This window comes from Phasianus colchicus, chromosome 30, assembly GCF_987193195.1.
Source record: "Phasianus colchicus chromosome 30, bPhaCol1.hap1.1, whole genome shotgun sequence".
Classification (NCBI taxonomy): Eukaryota; Metazoa; Chordata; class Aves; order Galliformes; family Phasianidae; genus Phasianus; species Phasianus colchicus.
The window spans coordinates 2,069,515-2,093,870 of NC_143465.1; the positions used below are offsets into that span (position 1 = coordinate 2,069,515).

A 24,356-nucleotide genomic window follows, 5' to 3' on the forward strand; every position below is an offset into this window, starting at 1 on the left:
CAGGAGCAACTCCATGTCTGTATCAGCAGAACTGAGCCATGACCCAGCCTGTTTCCTGCCCAGCAGCTCTGCCTATTTACCATTTAGCTCTGAAATTGCAATAATGAGATTACTTGATATAAAGCAAAGCTCCACGAGCTTTTCCGCTCCATCTCTCCCTCCTCCCGTTCTGCACAGGGCTCTCTCTCCCAGGAGGAGTCAGCAGTGGATTTGCTGTTAGCAATTGCTTTCTCTCTGGCTTTGCCTGTATCCTTCAAAGAGAATCGCTGCTCGGGAGGAAGAGCTGTGAGTTTAATCAGGCTGTTTATCCCTTCAAAGTGAGCCCTTCGCTTGGAGTAAATAGGAGAGCTCAGTGGGCTCAGCCAGGCAGGGCTCAGCCCAGAGACCTTCTGCTAACAGTGCAGAGGGAGAGGTGGGGGAGAGAGGTACAGAGCAGGGGTCTGGGTTAAGGTTTGGGTTGGTTTGGGTTTGGGTTTGGGTTTAGTTTGGGTTTGTGTTTAGTTTGGGTTTGGGTTGGAGTTCGAATTTGAGTGTGGGTTTGGGTTGGTTTGGGTTTGGGTTTAGGTTTGTGTTTGGTTTGTGTTTGTGTTTGGTTTGGGTTTGAGTTTGGGTTTGGGTTTGGTTTGGGTTTGTGTTTGGGTTTGAGTTTGAATTTGAGTGTGGGTTTGGGTTGGTTTGGGTTTGGGTTTAGGTTTGTGTTTGGTTTGGGTTTGGATTGATTTAGGTTTGGGTTTGGGTTTGGTTTGAGTTTGGATTGGTTTGGTTTAAGGTTTGGGTATGGGTTTGGGTTTGGTTTGGGTTTGGGTTTGGGGTTGGGGTTGGTTTGGGTTTGTTTTGGTTTGGGATTGAGTTTGAATTTGAATTTGGTTTGGGTTTGAGCTTGAATTTAAGTTTGGGTTTGGTTTCGATTGGGTTTGAGTTTGAATTTGGGTTTGGGTATGGGTTGGTTCGGGTTTAGGTTTGGGTTTGGTTTGGGTTTGGATTTGTTTGGTTTAAGGTTTGTGTATGGGTTTGGGTTTAGGTTTGGGTTTGGTTTGGGTTTGGTTTGGATTTGGGTTTGGGTTTGAGTTTGAATTTGAGTTTGGGTTTGGGTTGGATTGGGTTTGGGTTGGGTTTGAGTTTGCTGTTTGAGTCTTAATTTGAGTTTGGGTTGGTTTGGGTTTGAATTGGTATGGGTTTGGGTTTGGGTTTGGGTTTGAGTTTGGGTTTGGGTTGGTTTGGGTTTAGGTTTGTGTTTGGGTTTGGGTTGGGTTTGGGTTGATTTGTGTTTGAGTTTAGGTTTGTGTTTGGTTTGGGTTTGGATTAGTTTGGGTTTGGGTTTGAGTTTGGGTTGATTTGGCTTTGGTTTGGGTTGGAGTTTAGTTTGAGTTTGGGTTAGATTTTGAGTGTGGGTTTGGTTTGGATTTGGCTTTGGTTTGGGTTTGGGTTGAGAATTTGCTTTTGGGTTTGTGCTTGAGTTTGAGTTTGAGTATGGCTTTGAGTTTGGGTTGGGGTTTGCTGTTTGTGTTGGGGTTTGTGTTAAGGCTTTGTGTAACTGCAGAGATGCACTCAGAGAGGAGCCCGGCGCTGGAGGTGCAGGAGAGCATCCAGGAGAAATGCACAAATGGACCCCACGAGGCAACGAGCATCCATGGGACTGGCAGTGATCAGACTGTGTGAATCAGGGCTCCCTGCAGGGATGGCTGCAGCAGCAGTGGGATGAGGGGCTGTGGATCAGCAGGGTCCCATGGCCTTAACATGCATGGGGAAGGGCTGATGGGCTCCATGTTGCATGAGCTGCCCTATGGGAGAGGACTGAATGCAGCCTTATGGTGGCTGAGGGTAAAGCTGGGGTGGGCAGGAGGACTCTGGGGAGGCACTCTGCCCATCTGTCCTCCCCCCTTTGCTCTGTGCCCTGTGCTGATGGAGTCAAGGTGCAGTGCTTAAACTGCTGATGCTGACGCTTGCGCAGGATCTTGTGTATTAACTGCACTGTTGTTTTGTTGCAGACGTGTGTGAAAAATTACCCTGCCTAATGGCAGCCTGCAGTGTGTGTACCTGCAAGCACAGAATGCAAAGTCTGACCCTGCCAGGTAGGGATACGGCACAGTTCTCTCCCACTATTTAAAGCCTGAACAGCAGCAGCGTTGGTGAACCCCATTTATATGCTGGGACTTTATGGTGTTAGGACTGTGGAAAGAAACAAAAGTGCTCCTTAGCCCTAAAAGGCTGAGGATGGGGCTGTGGGGCACCCACAGTCCATAATAACCTCCTCTCTTTGTGTCTCTTTAGACTTCATGCCATTTGCACTCTACAGATCATTAACACGAATGCGTTGATCAAATCTCTGTGACTAACTGGAAATTGAGGTTTTATTCCTCCCTTCCCTCCAGTAAGAGGTAATAGACCCCATGCCTAAAGCTTATTAGGGATCCAGATTGCACCTGTAGGGTCCTTGGGGAGCTCCTGGTGTGAGCTGTGTGCATGTGCTGATGAATCTATAAACCTCCTGACCACAAATGAACCCTCAGGCGCAGTCACTTCAGCTGACCTGAGAAACCAACACCAATAAACACCTCTCAAACCCGTCCTACCCTCACTCAACCTATGGCTCTCCACATCTCCACATGAGAGCCCTGCGTTAGAGAACACATCAGTGGGAAAATTAAAAGGGAGAACAGTTTAATTGCTTCCTCTCTGAGATTGTTCTCAGTTGATGATGTACTCCTGGCAGAGATCTGAGCTGCACATCAGGTAAGCACTCCGCTCTCTGGTGTCACTGCCTTCCCTTTGGGTTATTTTCCTCCTGCAGAAACGGGGCACGTCCCATAGGATGGCATTGGGTGCAGCCCCAGATTTTGGGTTGCTGTGACGTGGCAGAGCTTTGCCTGCAGCCATTGGATTTGTCACTTATCTGCCAGCAACAAGAGGCTTTGGAAGGCTGGAGCAGGAACTTGAGGTCGGGGTATTCTGGCACGTGCCCTTGCCAGCAGTGATGTTCCTATGTTTTCTTTGCTGTGCTTGAGATTGCTGAGGGCCCAGCCCAGGTTTCCATCTGCTGCTGTGATATCCCCTGCATTGATGTTTCCTTGTGAACCCACGCACTGCCTGCAGTCACAGCATCCCAGAGCATCGTCCAGCAACGCTCTGTGCCACCTCGACTTTCTGAAGAGCAAATTTCCATGGCAGCCTATGACACCGTGCCTCGAGGAGCTGCTTTCCAACCAATTCTTCCCCGAGGCCATCTTGGAAGCAGAAAAAAAAAAAAACCACCTTCCTGCAGTCCCTGTGCCCTGCAAAGCCAGATTCCCTCGGAGCGCTCCAAATGCACCGTCACGTGGAGCTGAGAAAATGTGTGTGCAATATCCCAGAGCTTTGAAAACGTGCCCAGGAAGAGGGATACCTGCAGGCTGGTCTGCCTACAGGAGATAGGAGAGGCTGCCTGGCACAGCACTGTGCCATGTGTGCATCTCTGCAGGGAGCTGGGCAGTCTGATCCATCCCTGCTCTGTGCCCAGCACGCATCCCCCCACACTGATGGGCAATGTGCACGCATCCCAGTCCTGCACACTTGGGTTGAAATGGATAGAGGCGGCTAACGTTGCTTTTTTTTCCTTTGAAATTCAGCAAGGAAAGTGGTAGCTGGTTCCCATTGCTGAGCAACAGCTGCATTTCATGTTCCCATCAGCTCCTGCAGCTGTGGCTGACACAAGAGGATGCTGGAAAGGTGCAAAGCCTGCTGTGGGGTTCTGCAGTGGGCTGTGCTGGGGTTTTGCTTGCCCAGAATGAGAACCCCAGGGATGTGAGAGGTCCTGGGGTACAAACAGGTCACCCCAAGGGTGGAGGCTGTGATGCAGACCTGCAGGAATTCTGTGCTGGAGGCAAAGTGCGTCACAGACATCAGAGCAGGGGACAGAACTGTCTGTGGGTCGGGGAGCAGACGTGGCTTTGCTCCAATCGCTCACCCCACCCTGAGGGCTCAGTTTTATTCCCTTCACACCAAAACATGAATTCGGGTTGCAATGTCTGGCTATGAGTCTCCCATAGACCCTCTGTATGATCTGCCAGCGCCGTCGGCACGTCTGCGAGACCCCAAAACATCCAAAGCTGCTCCGTCGTGCAGCTGAACCTCAGCGCTGGCACAACACTGAGCAGCACCTCTCTCCCTCCTGGATCCGAGCAGAGCCCTTCCACGTTGTTTCCATGTCACGCCTGGATGCAATCTGCTCCCAAACAGAGTCCGAGGTGACAGCCGAGATGCCGGCGTTGGATGCGGTCACGCTTGGCTGAGACGAATCCTGGGGATGCAATTGAGGCTTGTTTGCTCAGCACAGAGCTGTGTGTGCTGGAGATGCTCTGGGGACCTGCCGGTGGTGGCACGTGCAGGGCAGGTGGGGACCCAGAGGTCGTGCTCTTCCCAGCCCATCCTGTTGGGGCTGACGTTGGTTTTATCACTGGAATTTCACGGTTCCGACGGTCACGCACGAAACGCTCTTCATATTTAATTATCGTTAAATCATCAGCTTATCACCCAGATCTATCATTCCATCAGGATTAAGGGCCGTGGTGATGAAATCTGCCTCCCGTGAACTCCAATGGAACGGCCAACTGCTCCCCGTCCGACTGACAGCCCTGTAATTACCCAACTCTTCTCATTTACCTTTCCAAATATTGGCACCGAAATATTTTTCTTCCCATCTGCTGGACCTCCTGGCTCTGTTCTCACTTCCTCACTTCCCCCCCTAGATCTGCCTTGGCAGCCCCAGGCAGTCTGCTCAGCTTTCTATCTTCCATCAGGACAGGGATTCCCACTTATCTCCAGCATTTCTCGCTGGAAGGGATTCGTGTTTCTTCCCATCCTGAAGGTTTGGAAGCCTCCCCTGGTTTTCTTCTTTCTTTTCTATGAAGCAAAGGGTGCCCTCCTTACAGACAGCAGCAATCCGGGTCATAAGATCATTCCAAAAGGAGCTACCAATATTTTGGTGACGTTTTTTTGAAGGGGAGAAAACATCTCTTTGGTCTCACAGTGGCAGCTGAGATGTTTTCCAGCCCTTCTGCATAGGCACCACTGAGGTCCATGGTGTGACATCAGGACTCGCAGGTCCTCAGTTTCCCTGGGATGCTGTGCATTCCTAAGGCTCTGTGTTGGCACCTCCTCATCCATCTCCTCCATTCTTGCCTTGCTGGGAAGCAAGAAAGCTGGAAGGAGGCACCCAGCTAAGAGGGGTGAAGGCAGGGCATGTCTTAGAAGGAATCCTTCCTGCTTTTGGAGATGTCTGCTGACCTGAGAGCTGCTCTTTGCTGACAGAGGTCCACACGGGGTCAATGTCACCTTCTGGAGGTGGTGGCACTGCTGTCAGAGAGACCCCAACAGGTCTCTGCGCCATGGGATTAAACAGCAACGCTTTAACCCACTCGTTGCCCTTTGGCACACAAGAAATCATTGGTTTCAGAGCCTCTCCAGCTTTCTACTGCCATCCCTACAGAAGGGTCACGGCTTTTCAGTGCAGGGGAACTGGAAACCACTGATAGCTTCTCCTTAGGAAAACATGATATGTGGGTATTTACATCAAAATGGAATCAGGGAAAGCTAACGAGTGTTAAATACCAACTTTGGAGGCTCTGATACGAAGGGAGGCACGGAGTATCAGGAACCGATGGGTCTGAAAGCTTGCAGAAAGACTCATCAGAGCAGTTCCAGCTGCCTGAAATCGTGTCGATGGCAAAAAGGAAGAGGTGGCCAGAAAGCATCGCCAGCCTTGAGGGATGGGTGGTGTTGGCAGGGATTTCACCCAATGTTGCTCCTGCAGCATCCCAAAGGCATTAGCAGCTGTTTGACGAGTGGGGTCCAGGTGAGAGCGGGCATTTGGATTTGCAGCAACGTGGGAAAAGCTCTCCTGTAGCAGCTCTGAAGGAAATTTAACGGCTGTGGTTTTAAGGGGAAAAGCGTTCTCAGGGTGTAATAACATGCTAAAGGATGGGGAGTGAAGACGAGAGTGGTTTTCACAGGGAAGAATTAAGTGCAGAGTGGTGTGAAGATCCGTGCTGGAGCTGACAGCGCTCAACACATCTGCAGGAAAAAGAAATAAGCTGGGAGGGTCAGTACTTCCCAATGGAGCAGTGTGGTATGGTCCAACATAACCCTGTCTGTGAAGCTCTGCTCAGTTTCAGCTTCCTGGGGCTGCATCTGAAGCCCTGAAGAGGTTCTACAGGTCTTCTGGTCTCTTTGTCCTTAGCAGGGTGTCCTGTACCCCAAAATTGTGGGACAGAAAGGCACTGCAAGGAGACCATCAAGGAGATCCTGCAAGGAGATCATCAGTGAGAACCTCATGGAGACCCTCAAGGTGGTCAGGGTCTGTAGGAAGGTGAATCCTCATCTCATGTCCTCAGATTCTGCTGGGCTCGTGTTTGTTCTGGAGAAACTTTATCAGGTCCAAATTCCAGCAATACTGCTGAGTTGGCTTTAAGCACGTGGATAAGCATCAGATGCTGAATTAAACAGACCAGAATCTTGAAGGCTGTGCTGAGGGTGGGATTCACCCCCCAGACTCGGGGCTCCTGCACTGCACCATGGCCTCAGAGATGGTTGGTGACACCTGAAGGCTTGCAGATGCTCCTTTCTGTCTTGCTTTGCATTTTCCTGCAGCATTTTGTGTTTAATACACCCTAAAGCCTCGCATGTATGGCAGCACCTTATTGCTGTGATGAGCTCCAGGACCAAAAATGGTGCATGGGTATCATGAGTGATACTTGGACTGATCTGCATCCCATCTTCCACCTTTTCCCTCTGTGTTTTGGGGAAATTGCTCCCAGGATCTTAAAGATGAAGGATTCCTCTTCTCTGCAGTATTGCAGGAGGCACAAAAAAAAAAAAAAAAAAGTCTTTGAAATATGTTGCAGATTTAATGCTGAGGAGGAATGCTTAATTTGGTCTCCCTAAGATACCCTTCATCAGATAAATGATGAAGGGCTGCAGCCCTTCGCAAAGGGACAAAAATGCTTGACCAAGAATTGGAGAGAGCTAAAAAAAAAAACAACAAAAAAAATCCCTCCCCAGCCACTAAATCTTCAGAACAGCAAAATAGACAAAGCTGAGCCAAAAAGCCAAGAAACCAAACCAGAGGGTCCTGTGCAGTGACATATGAATTTGCCAAAACTGCAATAAATAGACGAGCAGAGCTGAAGTGTGAAGTGTGGAGGTGTTCTCCCGCTTGTAATTATAGAGAAACAAACACACTTTGTCATCCCTGTGGGAGAAAGCATCCTTATGAAGTGCCTCGTATCCACCTTGTAGCTGAGATTAATATGGTGTTATTTACATGTTAATGCGACGCATCTCTGCTCAGACCATCACAATGCCATTAAAAATAAGTCAGTGCATTCCGAGGATTATTCAGAGGAAAATTACTAGGAGTGGAGAACCAAGAGCCCTGAAGAACGATACACAGGCTAAATGGAGAAGGGGAGAGGCAGTGGGTGCACACGCTAGAGATGAGCCATAAAGAAGCTCTTATCCAAAGGCAAGGAGCATTCCTTGCAGATTTTTTGCCTGATCCCACCTGGTAAGCAGGTTTAGATGCTCTTGCATGATGCAATTTGCAGGAGGACAGCACGGCTGCCTCCCATGTGGGGTGGTCCCACCTATGGCCACGTTACCCTGGAGCTGTCACCACTCAATTTGTTCCCTAATCTGTTTACCTGAAAGGGGCTGAGCTTACCCAGGCACAGGAAACCTGCACGCATCCCTCCCAAACTGCAGCCTGTTTATCGATTTAACTGGATTTTTATTTTTGTTTTTGACAAATTTCTCACAGTTTGTCAAAGCCGAATTCTTAATGCTGGCTTTTAGGTTGATCCACCCGCAGATTTAATAAGGAATGCCTTTATGCTGTCCTGAAAGCCAGGTATGAGAACATCGAATAACGCTAAGCCCAGGCCAGATTTCCACTTGATATATTTTCCTATTCTGAGCTCAACGATCTCCTGAGTAGATTTTCCAGCTGGTTTTGCACTTGATTTAGAGGAGCTTAACTTAGATGCCTTTCTCCACCTCATTTATAGGAATGTCATACGAGATGGTGTCAAAAGCTTTATGGAAATCCCTGCAAGTGGCATCTTCCCTGTGGTGCTGAGATGGTTCTTGGAGGCTGCACGCACCGGATCTACAAGGTCAGGAGCTCTCCAACCCCAAACCCAACTCATCTAGGGACTTTCAATCTATTCCTTCCTCCTGTCATCTCCTTGAAGATTTCACACTTCTATCCCCGGAGCTCGCGGGAGTAATTCCCTTTTTAGCAAAGGCAAAAAGCAAAGGGAGCCTCTTGCTCGTGACTGTCGCTTCCCAACACCATTTTGGCACCGCCGCCCTCCATCTGTTGTCAGCAGTTGTTGGGGAGTCAGAGGTTTGTGGCTCATCTTGAGGGGCCCTCAGGCTTTGTCCATCATTCCTTGATTTCCTCTTAACCACCCAGCCCAAATCCCACGCAACGCTTTTCCTTTCCTACGTTTCAACTCCATGCAAACTCGGTGATGTTGAAAAATCGGTGTCCACATTGGCATCCATGGTGTGCACCATGGAAAGGTTGCCTTCCATGGGCTCATCCTCACTGATTTCACCCATTTCCAAGGCTGTTTTTCTCCTGTCAGCCTTCCCTTTTGGCCAGAAGCAAACACAGACAGCTTGAGGGTTTTCATTTGTCTGTTTTACCTCTTCTTCTACCAACACAGTCATTAAATCTGCCGAGCAACGCGTGCTGTACAGGATCCCTGTCAAGCAATCCTAAGCAGCTGAAATCCCTCGCTGCCACCACCTTCCATCTTCCAGATGATGCTGCAAACCTCCCATTAGAACGGCTGCTCTGCTTCCTTTTCCTCATTTTCTGCCTCTGCTCCAGCAGTGCCCACTTTTCCTTCTCCAATTCCTATTCAGAGACCATTTCCTCCTGCAGTGCACACCCAGGGGACGTACCTGTGCTCCCCATCGCCTCCTTTTTCTCCTCGTTTGCCCTTTCCCAACAAGCTCTGCCTCTGGATATTAATATTCCAGACAGAACTTATCCCAACAAGCCCCTGTTATGCCAATTAAATCAGAATTTTGCTTTGTAGGAAGAATTCGAGCTCCTCCTGTTTGTTCTGCTTCCACTGTTTGTATATACGGATTTCTAAGGCATTAAACACGTTGTCCACTACTGCCCTTGTCCTCTGGTGAACTACGAATGGCATCCCAAAATCAGTACGGCTCCTTGCTTGTCAGAAGGTTGTTTCAGCACAACACTTCTCTGGTGGTTAGAATCCCATTAATTTTCAGCCTACGTTCATGGCGAATTTATATTTATTTATTCTTGTGCCAATTTGCGCTTTGGATTAAATAGGTCTTCTCCCTCCATGGTGTTTGCTTCCCCGCCGTATTTATAGCGAGCATTTCCATCTTGGCGCTTTGTAGCACTGAACAAAGAGAGTTGTGTCACTTCCAGCTGATGGACTCCTCCTTTGGAGCAGAAATCCTTCGGATCAGCACCGGGTCACGTTGGTTTTCTCCATTCGGTGACTTTGGAGCGACGGTACTGGGCACCATCAGCCCTCCTGGTGCAGTGACTCTGCTCCCCTTTGGATCAGCGTTGCTTTGACTTTAGGCCAGCAGATTTGGTGGTAATTCCTGCTGGAAGGGCTCAGTGCAGCTCCTGGAGAGCTGCTGTCTACGTGACCCATCGGATCCCAATGGAAATCCAGTGCTGAGGATGAGCTTTATCCAAATAACAGTGCCCTCCCTCTACCAACCAAGAGCATTGGGGATCAACCAGCTGAAAAAGGGGCAAAAATGAATCAGCACAGCAATGGAAGAGTCTCCTCGAGGGAGGATCTGTCCCCCAGGTGTGGCACAGGGCTGACGAGGTGAATTCACTCCAGGCTGAGCTGCTGTGTGTAGGTGTGCATGGATAGACAGATCCGTGGGCGCTCAGCACGATGCTTTGACTTCTTTTACAGTCACTGGAGGCTGAAAAGTGTTTCTGCTTGCTCTGGGCACCTCTCATTTGACAGGTGAATTGCTCTGGTTCAAATAAATGGGAAGGCAGAGCTGGCCAGAGCTTTGAGACTATCTGTCTTGATCTGCTCTCCTTCCAAAGAAACCAAGAGGCTTTTAAACCCAACGCAAGCCAAGCTGTGTTGTGACATGGACTAAAATGCTGAGCCGAGATATCTTGAGGAGACAGCTCAGATGGAAGAGAAATAAAAAGGGTTTCTTTAACTCCCTCCTGCAGAAAAGGGTATCACCTCCAGCCGTCCAGAAGCGCACAGATGCTGAGTGATTTCTTTGGGTGTGTGGTTACATTTTCCTCAGCTCTGCTCCCCACTCACTGCGTCCAACCCCACTGCATCCTCCTTTGTGGGGAAGAAGGGAGAGCAATAAGTGTTTTTTTGGAATTGATATTGGCTGGAACTTTGGCATCACGGGGCATCCTTGGGGCTGTACCAGCTGGGACTCCCCAGTCCCCAGGGAGCATCATGGATGTTCTCAGAGCTGGGGACCCTTCCTGGAGGACCCACAACCGCATCATGTCCTGCTCCCGCAGGCAGGGGCCTCCCTGTCTCCCTTCTGTACTCTTTACCCTCTCTTCTTAGGCACTGATAGAAGGGATGCTGTGAGTGCTCTGCGTGGTGCCAAGCTGTCCATGCAGGGCAGGTCCCCTTGAGCTGGCATGAAGAAACCCAAATCAAAACAATCATCCTGGCAGGCACAGCAGGATCTGGGATGGAAGCAAAGTGCTGTGTGAAGGGAGGATGGTGGTGATAAGAGCTTCCCAGCAGTGGTGAGAGCAGAGCTGTGCTGGGAATCAGTGAGCTGTGAAGTTCTCCAAAGGCCAGAGCTGGTGTCAGCCCTGGGTGCTTTGCCACCTACCTGCTGTTGGCACAGGGAGTTTTAGTTTGGTCTCACTGCTGTCTTGCAGAGGGGTAGGAGGCAAGCAGTGCTCTGCAAAGCATCCATTGTGAGGATGGAGAAGCAGCAACTGCCGCCAAGGGGACTTGCCTGGATGAAAAAAAAAATGAGTGGTTTTCCCTCGAATGCAGAATATCTAAAAGCACAGCTCCTCCCTGAGGAGAGCATGCTAAAGTCCTCCATGGGAATGCACACTGCCCAATGGCACAACCTTCCTGTTTTGCCATGCCCCGACCTGCTGGGAGCATCCCATGCCCCTGGGGGTCTGTGCCTTCCTCCCTGCAAGCAGAAGGCATTACACTCGGGAGCAGGGGGTGGATATTCTGATGTCTCCTTGCAGATAAAGAAGCCAAATGCCTGCTGGAACGAACTGAGTGAGGGATTGCTGCTGAATGGGCCATAGCACCGTTTCCAGGTGGGTTTGGTTACAGCTGAATGGTGCTCCTTGGATGAGGTTTTGTGCTCAGGAGCACAGTTCTGTGCTGGGTTTGGCTGCAAAGGATGCAGAAGGGTTTGATGGCGATGGGTCGAGTGATGCCAGCAGATATCAGTGCTGCAGAACAGCCCCAGCCACATTTAATTTCCTGGGACAGAGAGATGTCCTGGCTGGGAGAGCTGCAGAGCCAGCAGACGGCCGGGTGCCAGCAATGGGATGGGAGCAAGGATGCATGGAGCAAGGTGTGCTCAGAGCAGCCATGGGGAGGGCTTGTGCCTGGGATGCACTCGGGGAAGGCTTTGGACACACGTGTGGCTCCAGGCATCCGTGTCCCCTGAGGACACACATCCAGTGTCCTTGCTGGGCGCACGAGCTGTCACGCTCACAGCTCTGGGCACACCATGGGGATGGGGGTGATGCTTCCTGAGAGGAGCAGGGGACAAGCAGGGGACAACAGGGGACTGATTCTGTTCAGCAGCAGCCCCTGAGCTGAGCGTTGCTGGCTCGAGGGCAGCAGTTCTGCTGCTTGGCTGTTTCTCTGCAATGGGCTGAAGCCATGTGTGCTCCTCCCCGATTCCGGGAAGAGGATGGTGCCTTTGCAGCTGTTTGTTCTTGGGAACTGACAGTCCCAGGAATGCTGCCAAATCTCCAGCTGATGGATGAGCCCCTCTCAGAGCCTGAAAACCTTTCAGACGAACAGAGCGGAGCTCTTACGGGAGCTGCGTGTGGGGATAATGCAGAGTGAGGGGGCAGAGCTGGGAAAGGGAATGTTAGGGACAGTGAGGACAAAAATGTGTGGAAATCCCCAGAATTTTGCTGGGAAGAGAGAGCAGGAAGCTGGGATTGCTGGGCTGAGATAGGGAGCATAGGAGAGGCATTAAGACACAGCAACAGCATGAGCTCCTGATGAGATGGAGAAACAAAGTGCCTTAAGAAGAGGGGATTTTCAGCAGCTCTAAAAGGAGCAATTTTGGAACAAATGATCTCTGTAACAGCTGCAGATCTGGGAAAATCCTGGCAACAGTGTGCCATTATGTAGAGATGCCCTGGGAGCCAAACGCCTCCTCTGACACTGTTGGTGGGTCTGCAGTCCCAACACACCCTTCTCAAGTGAGCGTTGCCTTAAAAGGAAGCCAAATTCCCCAAGGTTTGTGTCCTTCCTTGCTTCCTGCATGCCCTGGAACCTGTTGGTGGCACCGTGAGAACCTCCATCCTTGGCTGGAAATGAAAATGTGAAGGCAAGCAGGAAAGAAGACACCTGAAAGGAACATTTTTGGCTCATATTTTTGATGCTTGGGCATCCCCACAGCACCCTACATGCCCTGGGCATACAGGCTTTCAGTCTTTCCCCATCATGGCTCATGATCAACTATTGTTGTTCAGCTTTTGGTCACTGGCCTTCTTGGCTACAAGGGCACACTGCTGGCTTGTAGTCAACTTGTTGGCCAACTATTGGTCACCTGGGACCTCCAGGTCCTTTTCCACGGAGCTGCTCACCAGGATCTCCTCACCAGGATCTCATGGAAGAGCCCTGTGGGTTCTGCTCTGATCTCCACGGATCCAGCATCAAGTCTCTCTGATGGCTGTGACCGGGCTGGTGCCTATGAGCATCATTCCCAGGGAACAGCAGACGGGGAACAGCAGGGAAGAGAACCCAGCAAGCTGGAAAACCGAGGCCAGAAGCAGGGGGAGATGGGAACAGGCGGATGGAAGCTGGGTGGTGGGTGGGCTGGCAGGAACCCAGGGCTCAGGGACCCGCTGTGCCGGGGCTTTGCATCCGCTCCATGCATCCACAGGGAGCAAAGTGTGCCTGAGCCACGCTGCATGCAACCTGGGTGTTCTGGAGGATGGTAATTGAGCTAATAAAATGACCGGAGAGAGGAAGAAGTGCAACATGTCTGCGCCCTCGTTTGTGTCCTGATGGGGACAAGTGGCTGGGGAGAAGCATGGCAGCACTCTAACATCACCCAACCCCCTTGGTTGGTTGGTGGGCTTCAGTACCTCTGTCTTCATCTTGCCAGTCCTTGTTTATGTGCATTCCCAGTTAACGAATAGGAAAGCTAATTACTGCAGCTAATTACTGATGGCACTATTTATAGCAGCCTAGCCCTCCCTAATAGGTCTGCTCGCTGCTCCCTGCTTGCATGCTGCTTTGATATAAATAGAGAGCCAGGGAGGTTGTAAGGCTGGAAGATACAGTGTGCAAAAGGAAATATGGGAAAGAGGGTGAATCCATTCCCCCTATCCCAGGTGTGAGCCCCCCTGTACTGCTGCTCTGTTGCAGCCTCATCCAAGCCTGCTATGAGGGGAGGACCAGTGGGGGTTGGACTTGATCCTTGTGGGGTCCCTTCCAACTTGAGGCATTCTATGGTTCCAAGATTCTAGGATTCATGATTCCAAGGTTCTAGGATTTCATAAGGTGCTCACAGACCTGACTATGCCTCACCCTGGGATGAAAACTCTGCAGAAATGATCTGCTTGGTGTTCTACCATGGCCACAAGCCTGGACCAAGAGCAAACCCAAGAGCTCCAGAGATGAACATAATGAGAATAATTGAGGATGTGGGTGATCCAACCCCATTGGAGCTCTAGAGCAGCATGGACTGAGGCTGAGGATGGGACAAAGTTGAGCATTTCTGCAGTTGCTTTGCACTTCCTCGCATTGCCTCTGCTTGGCTGGATCCCTGTGCATCCAACACACTCCTCAACTGGAACCTAGAAAGAATTCCAAGGAGAAAAGGGGCACTCTGGGTTTCCAACGTTGTCCCAGTTTTGTGAACAACCCAAAGGAAATACCCAGCATGGGGTTAGGTGAGGACATTGGATGCTGCCAGCCTGCGTGGACTCAACAGCAGCTGGATGAATTAATGGACGAGAAATGCATCAAGGGCCATTAAACCTGGAGATACCATCTTGGGCATGGGGAATCCCCGAGCTACAGCCTGTTGGGGGCTGGGAAGGATGCTTCCCTGCTCTTATGCCCTTCCTTTGCTGCCTGTTGTTAAGATGGTGATGGATGGACCAGGGATGGCTGGTTTTAAGTTCTTCAATTAATCACCACAAGTCAGCATCTCTGCTCAGTCTCACTGTGCTTGGGTCACTTCTAACCTCTTTCTTTCACCGTTGCAAAACCCCTCATTGCCCAGAGACCTAAAAAAATGGAGCTTTGCTGTGTGTGGGCAACCCAAATTATGGTCCCACCGGTAATAGGAAAAGATAAAAATGGAAGAGTGACTCCAGCAATGTGCTGTAAGACATTCTGTGTTCCTCTTCACCATACTTAAAAGTCTGGGACAGCAGATGCACTCCATCCCTGACAAAGAGTCTTGTTTCTGATTTCCACAGATCAGGAGCATATGATGCCCTATCAGTAATGATCATTAACTGTTCTCAGATCAAATTGCAAACGGAGCCATTCCACGGAGCTGTTTGCAGGAGAAGGAATTAAAGAGCTGAGCAGAAGTTCACAGCTCTGGCTCAGCAGTGGCAGAACTTCAGTAGTGGCTGAAGTTGGAGCGTTTGGTGCTGATTCCTACATCATCAGCTCGGGCTCAAAGTGCTGCCAGGTCTGGCTAAAGTCCGGCTGCTGTCTAAGCAATGACAAGTGGCTCGTGTCCCATATTCCCACACCAAAGTTTTCTAGAGCTCTGCAAAGTTGAGGTGATGCTTTTCCCCCTCCATGATCTGCAGGCTTTGGGCATTCCTCGTGGTTGGGGTCAGGATGGCACCAAACCATGCAATGTCTTTGGGTCAGAGCTGGATCTGATTGCAGCTCCGTTGGTTGGTAGAGCTGTCAGAAGCCATGGCAATGGGCAGCTTTTCCTCCTCTGCACCTCCTGGAGCTGCATTTAAGCCCCAGCCCTTGCTCGAGGGGATCAGGAAAGCGGTGAAGATGGAGCAGGTTGGAGTGAGCAGAGCACGATGAGATGGGGGATGAGTTTCCTCCATATTTCTGCTGCTTTCCTTGGAGGAGAGAGGACGCAGAGCTCCTGGGGGCAGAACAGGTGAGGTGGGGACAGCGGAGGACACAGCGGTGGCACCCAGGGGTGGACGGGAATCGCAGCACAATGAGCACAACCCCATTATCACATCATCTCAGCCTAAAATTAGCCCTTAATGCAGGAAAGGGGAAGGGCTACTCGACGCGGAGCGGAATCGATAAGAGCTCCTCTGCGTCGCGCCGTGCCGGAGCGACATGCCATGCTGCACTCCCCTTTTGGCAAAGCAATGTCAGCCTTTGGCCACTGGGATCGATACTCACCGGGATTTATGGTCTGTCGTACAGCAGAGAAAAGAATGCCATTCCTCTGCCCGGAGACAGACAGAACGACCTGATGGAGGAGGATGGGGAGAAAATGAGCTGTTGGGCTCTAGCAAAATGGCCCAAGATTGGGTGTTTACATCAAAAGGATGCTGCCCCACGGGCACCAGCTGAGCAAAATCCCCCTGAACCTCTTTGCGGGGTGAGGGTTGCTACAATCCATATCCATCCCTTGCTTTGGAGAGGTGACATCCCCTCCCCGCAGCCCCCAGCACGTTTCGCTCTCATTGCTCAGCATTCATCTGAGATTTATGACCCTCTTTAGGAGTGCTCTCCCATTGACACGAGAGGTAAAGCCCTTCAAGGAGCGTCTGCTTTCTCCCATAAGCAGGAGAGGAATTACTGCTGTGAGCTGCAGAGAAATGGGTTTTAGGGAGAAGCCTGGCTCTCGTCTGAGACCACCTCCAGCTTCTGCCTCCTCCAGCATCAGGTCCTCAGGGCAGATCCTTGCACTGAATGAAATATTCAGTGGTGCTTCATAAATCCCAGCGGGTGGTGAGGGCTGAAGTCAGCAGCTCAGTCCCTGAAGAATCCTTCAGATGGGAAGGAACGGTGCCAGGAGGGGCAGCTCTTCCCCCCAGCTCTTCTCTTGGAGGCACAGGGGCTGGAGGAGCTCCAGGGCTGAGTCATTGCCCTCACCTGCCCTGCAGCTCCAAGTGCTGCTATTGCAACGAAAGGCAGGATGCACAGAGGGGTTTTCTCACCATTGTCTCGCTTTGCTTCCTCCCTGCACTGGATTTCAGGCACAGCACTCCCTATCAACGTTATGGGGCTGGAAGTGCAGTGTCTGGGAGCTGCTTGGGGTCCTGGTGGCATTCCTGAGTGTCCCACCTGTCCCTGTCTGCACGTGCCCTGCTCTGATTCAGTCCCTTCCAATTAATTCCTACACCATCCGTGTGCGAGCGCACGCTCTGCACTATTTGAATGGTGGGAAGACGGGAAAGTCTCTGAATATTTACATTGGAGACGACGGAATTTAATCAGCAATATTAACCAGCGAAGAACCCTGCTGAGACTCCCAGTGAATAAAAAGGTTTTGACAGAGAAAAAAAAAAAAACGAATAACCTGACAGCAGCAGAGACAGAACGCGGAGTAAAAGAGCTTCAAAGGGTCCAAAGGGACGTGGCAGAGAGCTTTCCCTTTGCACTGCCTTCAAACTACAGAGCCCTAGGAATAGGGGTGGCCATATCCATCATCCTCTATGGGAACAGTGCATGGAGATCTGAGCTGTGACCTGGGGGTGGGACACCGTGGGGTCTTGGTGGATGCTACACATGGGTCCCCACGCTGCATGGCTCAGGGTTTCAGAGCAGTGCCACGTGTCAACATGCTGAGTGTTCTGGGAGTAGATAAGGGCAGAATAAGAGATATGGGGAGGGTGGAGACGCTGGGATGGAACTGGTGTGACTCCAGGATGGCGCTGCCCAAGCTTTCCTCTGCTCGCAGGTCCTCCCGGACTCATCACCAGGCACTGCAATGCCATTTTGCTGCCAGTTGGATCCTTCAGCACTGCCAACACCACCCCCAGGTGTAACACAATGGAAAGCACAGCAATGACAGCAGAACAACAAGGCTGCAACAAGCGAGGGTTTTGCTCAAATGCAACAACAACCGTGGGCACAGAAATGAAGAAAAGAAGCTGCTTACCTTCAGAAATCCTCTGGTATGCAGGGATGTCCATAAGATACCCTCACCTCCACTGCCAACCCTGAAATGAGGTCTGGGAAGGGACTCTTGGGCACTCTGATCCGGTGCCCAAATTATTGGTTGCCAACACTGCCCAGGGCAGGGGGCTTGGAATGAGATGATCTTTGAGATCCCTTCCAACCCAACCATTCTGTAATTGTAAGGTTCCATGAAGCTGCTGTGGGCCTACAGATGCGTGTAAGTGAGGGACATCTCCAGCGTGGGAGAGTTGGAGCTGTGGAGCATTTTGGGGACCATGGAGGAGTTCGGGTGCATGTGTTCATCAGTGCCAATGCAGGAAATGAACTCCTCCAGGCCCTCTCTCTCCTGGTTGGGAGATTACCAAGGTGCAGCTAGCAGGACAGCCCCTGATGTCACCATTTAGCTGTGCAAGACAACAAGTAGACATCTCCATTCTGGCTCCTGGTGTCCCCCCGTATGCAGCAGCCAGGATGGGGAAAAACTGTCCTCATTCAGAAATGCTCATCCCATCCTCAGTATCTCCATCAAGCACAGAACACCACGTTTGCCAGAATTTCTGTTTGCTTTCACCCCTTTGCAGAATATGCACGCGCTGTGTGTGTCAGGAGCAGCAGCTCAGTATCAGAGCAGCATAACCCAGGCTGATGAAATTGGTTTCTCCTCCAAGAAGCGAACCATAAACCTCACCTTTACCCTGGAGAGGCTCATTAACAAATATGTAAAGGAAGAAGGACCGGGCAGAATGCTTGTCTGCATCATAGACTTTTAAATAGCCTTTAACTCAATCTCCTGCTCCGAGCTGAACATTAAATGGCTGCAAATGGAACTGGTGGGAAAACACGACCTCATTAAATCTGCTCTCCATCCATCTCGGGTTGGAGGGAAGCAAACCACGCGCAGAGAGGACTCGAAGCAAAAAAATAGGGAATAACAGAGAGATGCAGTCTCAGCCCAACAAAGGTCGTCATCTCCAGTCCATCAATTAATCCCCATCCTGACTGGAACAGCCTGACTCCACCAGATGGGATCTCTGGGTCAGCTTGGAAGAAACAAAAAGTGGTGGTAGTTTAGAAAGAGCCCCAAACCGACCAAAAGAGTAAATTTTTTATTACTAAAGCAGGAAGATTAAACATATCCTAAATTATACATACATGGGGCTCATTACACAGACATCAGGGAGCTCTGGGCTGGCTATAAACACATTACAAGGGAAAGCTCTGCAGGTTTGTATGCTGTAAAGAAACCACTGAATAGAGAAAAATCCCAGCAAAACCACTGCTAAAAGTGCTCAGAGGTAGAGCTCTGCTCCTTCTGTTTGGGTATGATGTCTGAATTAAGGAGCATCGCTTTCCCATCGCCCCAATGGAATCAGCATCACACAAAGCTCAGAGGTTTGGACTCCTCCACCCCTCCTTTTGTGGGATGCAGCCCTGGATAAAGAGATGGGAAGCCTCTGATACAGCAAAATGTGGATAAATGGGGGCTGAAAGGGGAGGTCCCGTGGTGTGACAGCACTGAGTCACCACGGCACGCAGAACCAGAGCAGATGGTCACGTCCACGGTTAGGTGGGATCGAGTGTGAGGCTGCATTGTTCTTAAACTCTTTTAATGCAACCTGGTGCAATTTCACACCTGGGCACTCCGTAGCAAAAGGTGAATTCCTACGGGCAGCCATTATTTGCTGCATCCCAAGCAAAATCTGTAATTTGTGCATAGTTATGGCTGAGGATCGGGAACGTAGGTGAGATGCTCAGACCTGGGAAAGGCTGGATGTGCTGGAAGCCCAGTAAAGGCATCAGCAAGCAAACCCCAAACAGCAGAGAGCTACTCCAGCAGCTGTAAAGAGCAACTCTGTAGAAAGAGATAATGACCAGCGCTGGGGCAGGAGGGTGGAGCATGAGAGCTCTGTGGCACAGAGCATCCTCTGCTGAGCCCCCTGTGGAACCTTTGCTGGGCGAAGGTCAGGAGTGCCTCTGACACCAGTTTGTGTGGTTGATGCTTTGATTTGGCATTGCCATGCTGGTAACGAAGCTGAGTGCAGTGCATTTCTGCTCTCCTGTGTTGCGGGGAGAAGTTTTTCCATGACTCATTCCCATTTTATTCCTCTGACTGTTCGTGAAAAACACAGCAGATGAGTGCAGAGAGGTGAAGGCTCTCGTGTTTTGCATTGGAGGAGGGGTTCATCGTGCTAAGTGCAAACAACTGAAGTGTGGATGTCTTAAATACCCTTTGGAATCCATTGGGATCTGCAGAGACGTTCAGTTTACAGGGTGAAGAAAGTGATAATCAGTCTGCAGGGGGGCTGGGGCTGAACGCTGGGGGTCTCAGCACCTCAAGGCAGTCAGTGGGGATGCAGTCCATGGGCAGTCAATGGGGATGCACTCAATGCTGGACAGAGATTGAGCCCATCAGTGCTTCAGCCTGACCTGGTTTGTATCCATGGGTCAGTGTTCAGGGCTGGGATTTCTATTAGCAGAGGCATTTAGAGCCATTTAGGACGATCTGGGTATGCTGATCTCAAAGATCAGCATGGGCAGTGTGCTGGGAGGAGCCCCCAGACCCTCGTTTGAGAAGAAGAAGCAGCCAACCACATCTCCACACCACTGATTTGGACCCGTTGTTGAAGCCTGTAAGAAAACCCTGAATCTGGAGAGCACAGACATGCAGTGCTGCAACAGTACATCCGAAATGTGGGGGGGAAAAAAAAGAGAAATAACATTTCCAAATTCACATCCCAAACTGTCGGAGTGTTTTGTGCCCTGGGGCATCCATCCAGGAGATGCTGTGAATGATACAGGCTGATTCCTGCTGCTCAATGACCGCTGCCACCGCACCTCTTCCTCATCCCAGAGGGTTTTTTTCTCCCTTGCTGGTGATTCCTCTTTCCTGACAGAGGCCAAATTAGTGCAAGCTGCATGTTGCCTTCCCGGACAGCACCAGCAAACTCAGCCTTTAAATCCCAGTGCTAATTGAGCTGCTAATTTACCCCCCCCCCACCCCACCCCATGACTCACTCTCTGGACGCTGCCTCGTTGTTCTGTTCCCATTCTGTTTTCTAAAGGACTTTGGCTGAGCACAGGAACTCCAGCACCCGACGTCTGACCCCATTCACGCCGCTCAGTGGGGGTGATGTGAGAGGCATTGCCTCGAGCGTGCGTTGGTTGCCATGAGCTCAGAGCAGAGCCGGAGTTCCATCGCTCTCACAATCCAGGTCAGTGGTAAAGTGAATGCTGATTCTGCTGCCCTATAAAGCATCCGTGTGTGTGTGTGTGTGTGCCTGGGAGCACAGCGTGCCCCCCGTGCTCTGTGTGCTGTTCTCTAATGTGATAAGTGTTTCCTCATCCCCCTAATAGCTCCCGGCCATAGGATGCAGACAGCGCTCCTCTGCTCCCTCCCTGCTTTCTTTCAGGCCCCATAAAAGCAACACAAACAGACACCAAGGGAGCATTTGGACTCTTTTCTTTTGTTGAGATTGGCTGCTCCTTGCAAGCTGCAGTGCGTTGCATCGACACACCTACAAGCACGGGGCACTGTGTACCCATCCCCACGCTCCTGTTCTCGTGGTGCAGCGCGAGGAAGAGGATGGAGGGCTCCGTGGTGGTCACACAGGAGCAAGGGCAGCGGATGGTCCATGCACAGACTTCTTTCCAGCATGACTTGTTGCTGGTATCCCATAAATTAAGCCAAAGGATTTAGTTTTTTTAGAGGGATGTGGTTAGTGGCCACGGTGGGGATGGATTGGGGACCTTAATAGGTTTGTGAGTGGGAATAGGGGGACGAGTTGATGATTGGACTTGGTGGATCTTCTCCAACCTTAATAATTCAAGGATTCTGTGAGTGGGCATAGTAGGGATGGTTGGGCCTGGTGACCTCAGAGGTCTTTTCCAACCTCATTGGTTCTATGATTTGACGAATAATGAAAATCTCCATGAGGAGCATCTCTGCCTCTGACCTGGGAGCTCAGCCTGGCATCAAAAACCCATCAGGTGCTGCCTGGGACCACTCTGATGTGGTTGCCTTTGGAAACCACTGCTGAGTGACAAGCTGACAGCTCTGCGGAGCAGCATCTGTCTGGAGGAATGGAGAGAGATCACTGCTTTATTATTATTTATTTCCACTAGGAATAACAGGCACACGAGCTGTGGCACAGCCTCACTACCACATGGAAACAGTTAATTTGGTGATCCCGGCGGAGCAAGCCAGGCATTGTGAGAGGTACTGCTGCTCTGCATTTAAAAAGCAGCAGGAAGATGCTTCCTGATAACGGGGATAATGGAATTCTCTCTGCTCCTCGAGTGGCAATGACTGAAGATGAACTTCTCCAACCCAACGAGAGCCTCCAATGGGGACTTCTTCTCCCAACAATTAACGCTGAACGGTGCCGGGGCTGCGTCCCAGTCCATCTGCATTCCTGCACACCTCTGCTTTGCGCTGTCAGCTGCTCGCAGTTCTCTCTGGTGGATGGATGTGATTACATTTCTGTAACTAATTTGGCAGTACGTGCTCAAAATCTCAGCTGACGGAGCGCGTGGCCCCGCGGTCGCGTTGCGGCAGATGGCACCGATCGGCGACCGCCGCGGTGACACGGGGACCCAGCTCTGCCCTCAGCCTTGGGCAGTTCCAGCAGTTTTCCTTCTGGATGGTGGCACGGGGCCAGGAGTCAGGTGGACAGAAGGTGAGAGGATCAGATCTGTGCTGCCATCAGCCCTCGCCCCGTTTTGCACCGCTGCGGATTCCCATCGGCGGATGCGCAAGGAGGACTGCATTTGCTGGGAAACCCCCATGGGACACATGGAGAGGTGGAGGGATCCCTGTGACTCCATCCAGGCTCTCTTCACTGGGTCTTTTCCCCAGTGATGTGGCAGAGTTGCCCTTTGGTCCTTGAATATGGGATGACCAACAGAGAAGTCCCTTTTGGGGTCACCACTCCAGCAGCCCAATTTGTTGTGGGTCTCGAAGCAGGGGTCGCCTCGTGGGCGCTGTGGGGTTGAAGTGTTGCCCATTCCAGCAGGCATGAAGCATTTTTAATTGAAAATGAGTTGTGAGGTGCTCTGTAGGCTGCACCACACACGGGGCAGGCTGAACTGTGACCTTGGGTGCTGCCCTATTGTTTGGGGCAGGGTAAATCCTGCCCCATGGGTGAGCTGCATGAGGGAGATGGGTGCAGAAAGCCCAGCCCTTCTCTCCTGCAGCAGGTTTTCTTGCATGAATGTCCCTTAGCAACCAAAGCAGTTCCTGAAGTGCTCGTGTTCCTGGTTCTCCTCCATGAGAGATTTATTCTGGGGAGAGCAGCTCTCTGGGCTGTATTGTTCCCACTTGGGCAGAGTCACAGCATCATCATGCGCAGCCATGAGCAGCACCATGAAATATCCTGGTGCATATCGACAGGATTCATAGAACCACGGAACATCCCAAGTTGGATGGAATCAAGTCCACCCCTTGTCCCCACCCAGCACCCAAAATCCAATCCCAAGATCTGAGAGCGGTGTCCCAGTGTTCCATGCCCACCATCCTCTGCTGCAGAACCTTTTCTTAATACCCACCTGACCCTCCCTTGATGCATCTCTGTGCCACGAGTTGCTTGTAGGCAATGAGTTGGCCATAGGTCACCATGATGGAGCTGTAAGCCACCACGAGCCTTTTTGCCTACCTACTGTGAACTCTTTGTGCTCCGGATGATCTTTGAACTCTCTGTGCCTGGGAACTTCATTAAATAAAATTTAAATTAAAAAAAAAAAGTCTGCTTAGCAATTTGAGAATGATTGAAACGTTGTGATTGGGAAAAAAAAAAAACAAAACAAACAAACAAACAAAAAAGTAGTTTAGACAATATAAATGGGTTTAGACTTATCATCTCAACCTCTGAGGACATGTTCAGCGCGGCACAGAAATGAACAATTCCTTGCACAGAAATCCCAGCGCTGCTGTCGCGTTGTCACCTCTGTGATGCTGCACCACATCAACATCCCGCCGCGGTGCAACCGGTGCTGATGATGTGGATTCTGCTGTAACCAAAGGGAAAATATCTGCTGAAATCTTTGGGGTTGGCTGCCGGCCCTTTGCGCCTTCAAAGCAGTGCTGAGGTCGGGAGAGGGGGGGAGGGGGTGAGGATCTTTGGTATCCCAGGAGGGATTTTCAGTTGCTTCAGGGAGGAAAAGGCTTTGGATTAAGCTCATCGGTGGGGAAACTCAGTGCCTCCGGGCACTGCGTTGCTCATTTGTTCCTCTGAGCTGTGCATTTACCCACTGCTGTTTGGGTGAGTGTAGCCGTGCCCGAAGAAAGCACTCTTTGGAAAGCCTTTGGAAAACAAATCTGGCATTTATCAGTAGGTATTCTTAGGCTGATTCCAAAATTAACCAATTCGTTAACCGATATCTGGCATTTTGCTGAGAGAAATCAGGATTCAATGACTCTATGAAATCCCTTTGGTTTCCTTTTTTCACCATGCCTTCTCACGGGACCCTCCAGCCAACAGGACACACCAAAGTGTTTTGGTGTTTGGTGTTTTGGTGTTTGGCTGGAGCCCATCGCAGAGCTTCAGCCATTTCCACCCAGGGGTTGCGTGAGATGAAATGTGTGCCTACAAACCGTGATTTTTTTTTTCCTGCTTGTTTCAGTTTTAGGGGTTGAGGAAATAAAGCGAAGTGCCCTCGGTTCTTCTCACCAGGCTTGAGAGGCTGTTTGTTTTATGTACAGTGTTGTTTTTTTTTTTTTTCCCTGAATCAAATTGTACACTCATCAGAAAACGGACCTTGCTGTTTGATGTATGCTGGAAAGTGCCACGCGCGTTTATTGTGCTGTATAAATAAAATATAATAATGCTGAGACTCAAGGACTCCCATGGAGTCATTCAGAAAGGAGGCAGAGGGCCAGGGAATGGACTTGGACAAGATTCAGGGGAGGGAAAGATTGTTGGTTTTGCTTATTTTAAGCAGGAAAAGATGAGAAAGAGAGTGAAACCTTGCCCCCAAAAAACGGGTCCTGAGCTGCCAGTGCTCAGCACTACACCTTGGGGC

At 50.6% G+C, this 24,356-nt stretch overlaps 1 protein-coding gene across 18 annotated transcripts in view; it reads left to right on the plus strand.

The window, feature by feature from the left end:
- LOC149914334 (uncharacterized) overlaps positions 1-23,009 on the plus strand; it is a 33,434-nt gene extending 10,425 nt beyond the window's left edge. For 4 of the 18 annotated variants that reach the window (XR_016460552.1, XR_016460551.1, XR_016460547.1 and 1 more), the window contains 6 exons: positions 178-285; positions 1,541-2,072; positions 8,040-8,147; positions 10,925-11,329; positions 20,402-20,551; positions 21,462-23,009. Coding sequence is in view for 1 of the 18 variants with exons in the window: in XM_090127356.1 (XP_089983482.1) it covers positions 1,541-1,653; positions 1,989-2,015 (140 nt within the window). In the remaining 17 variants the exon portion in view is untranslated. The other 14 variants (XR_016460540.1, XR_016460542.1, XR_016460546.1 and 11 more) reach the window with 12 other exon arrangements.
- The last annotated feature ends 1,347 nt before the right edge of the window (positions 23,010-24,356 follow it).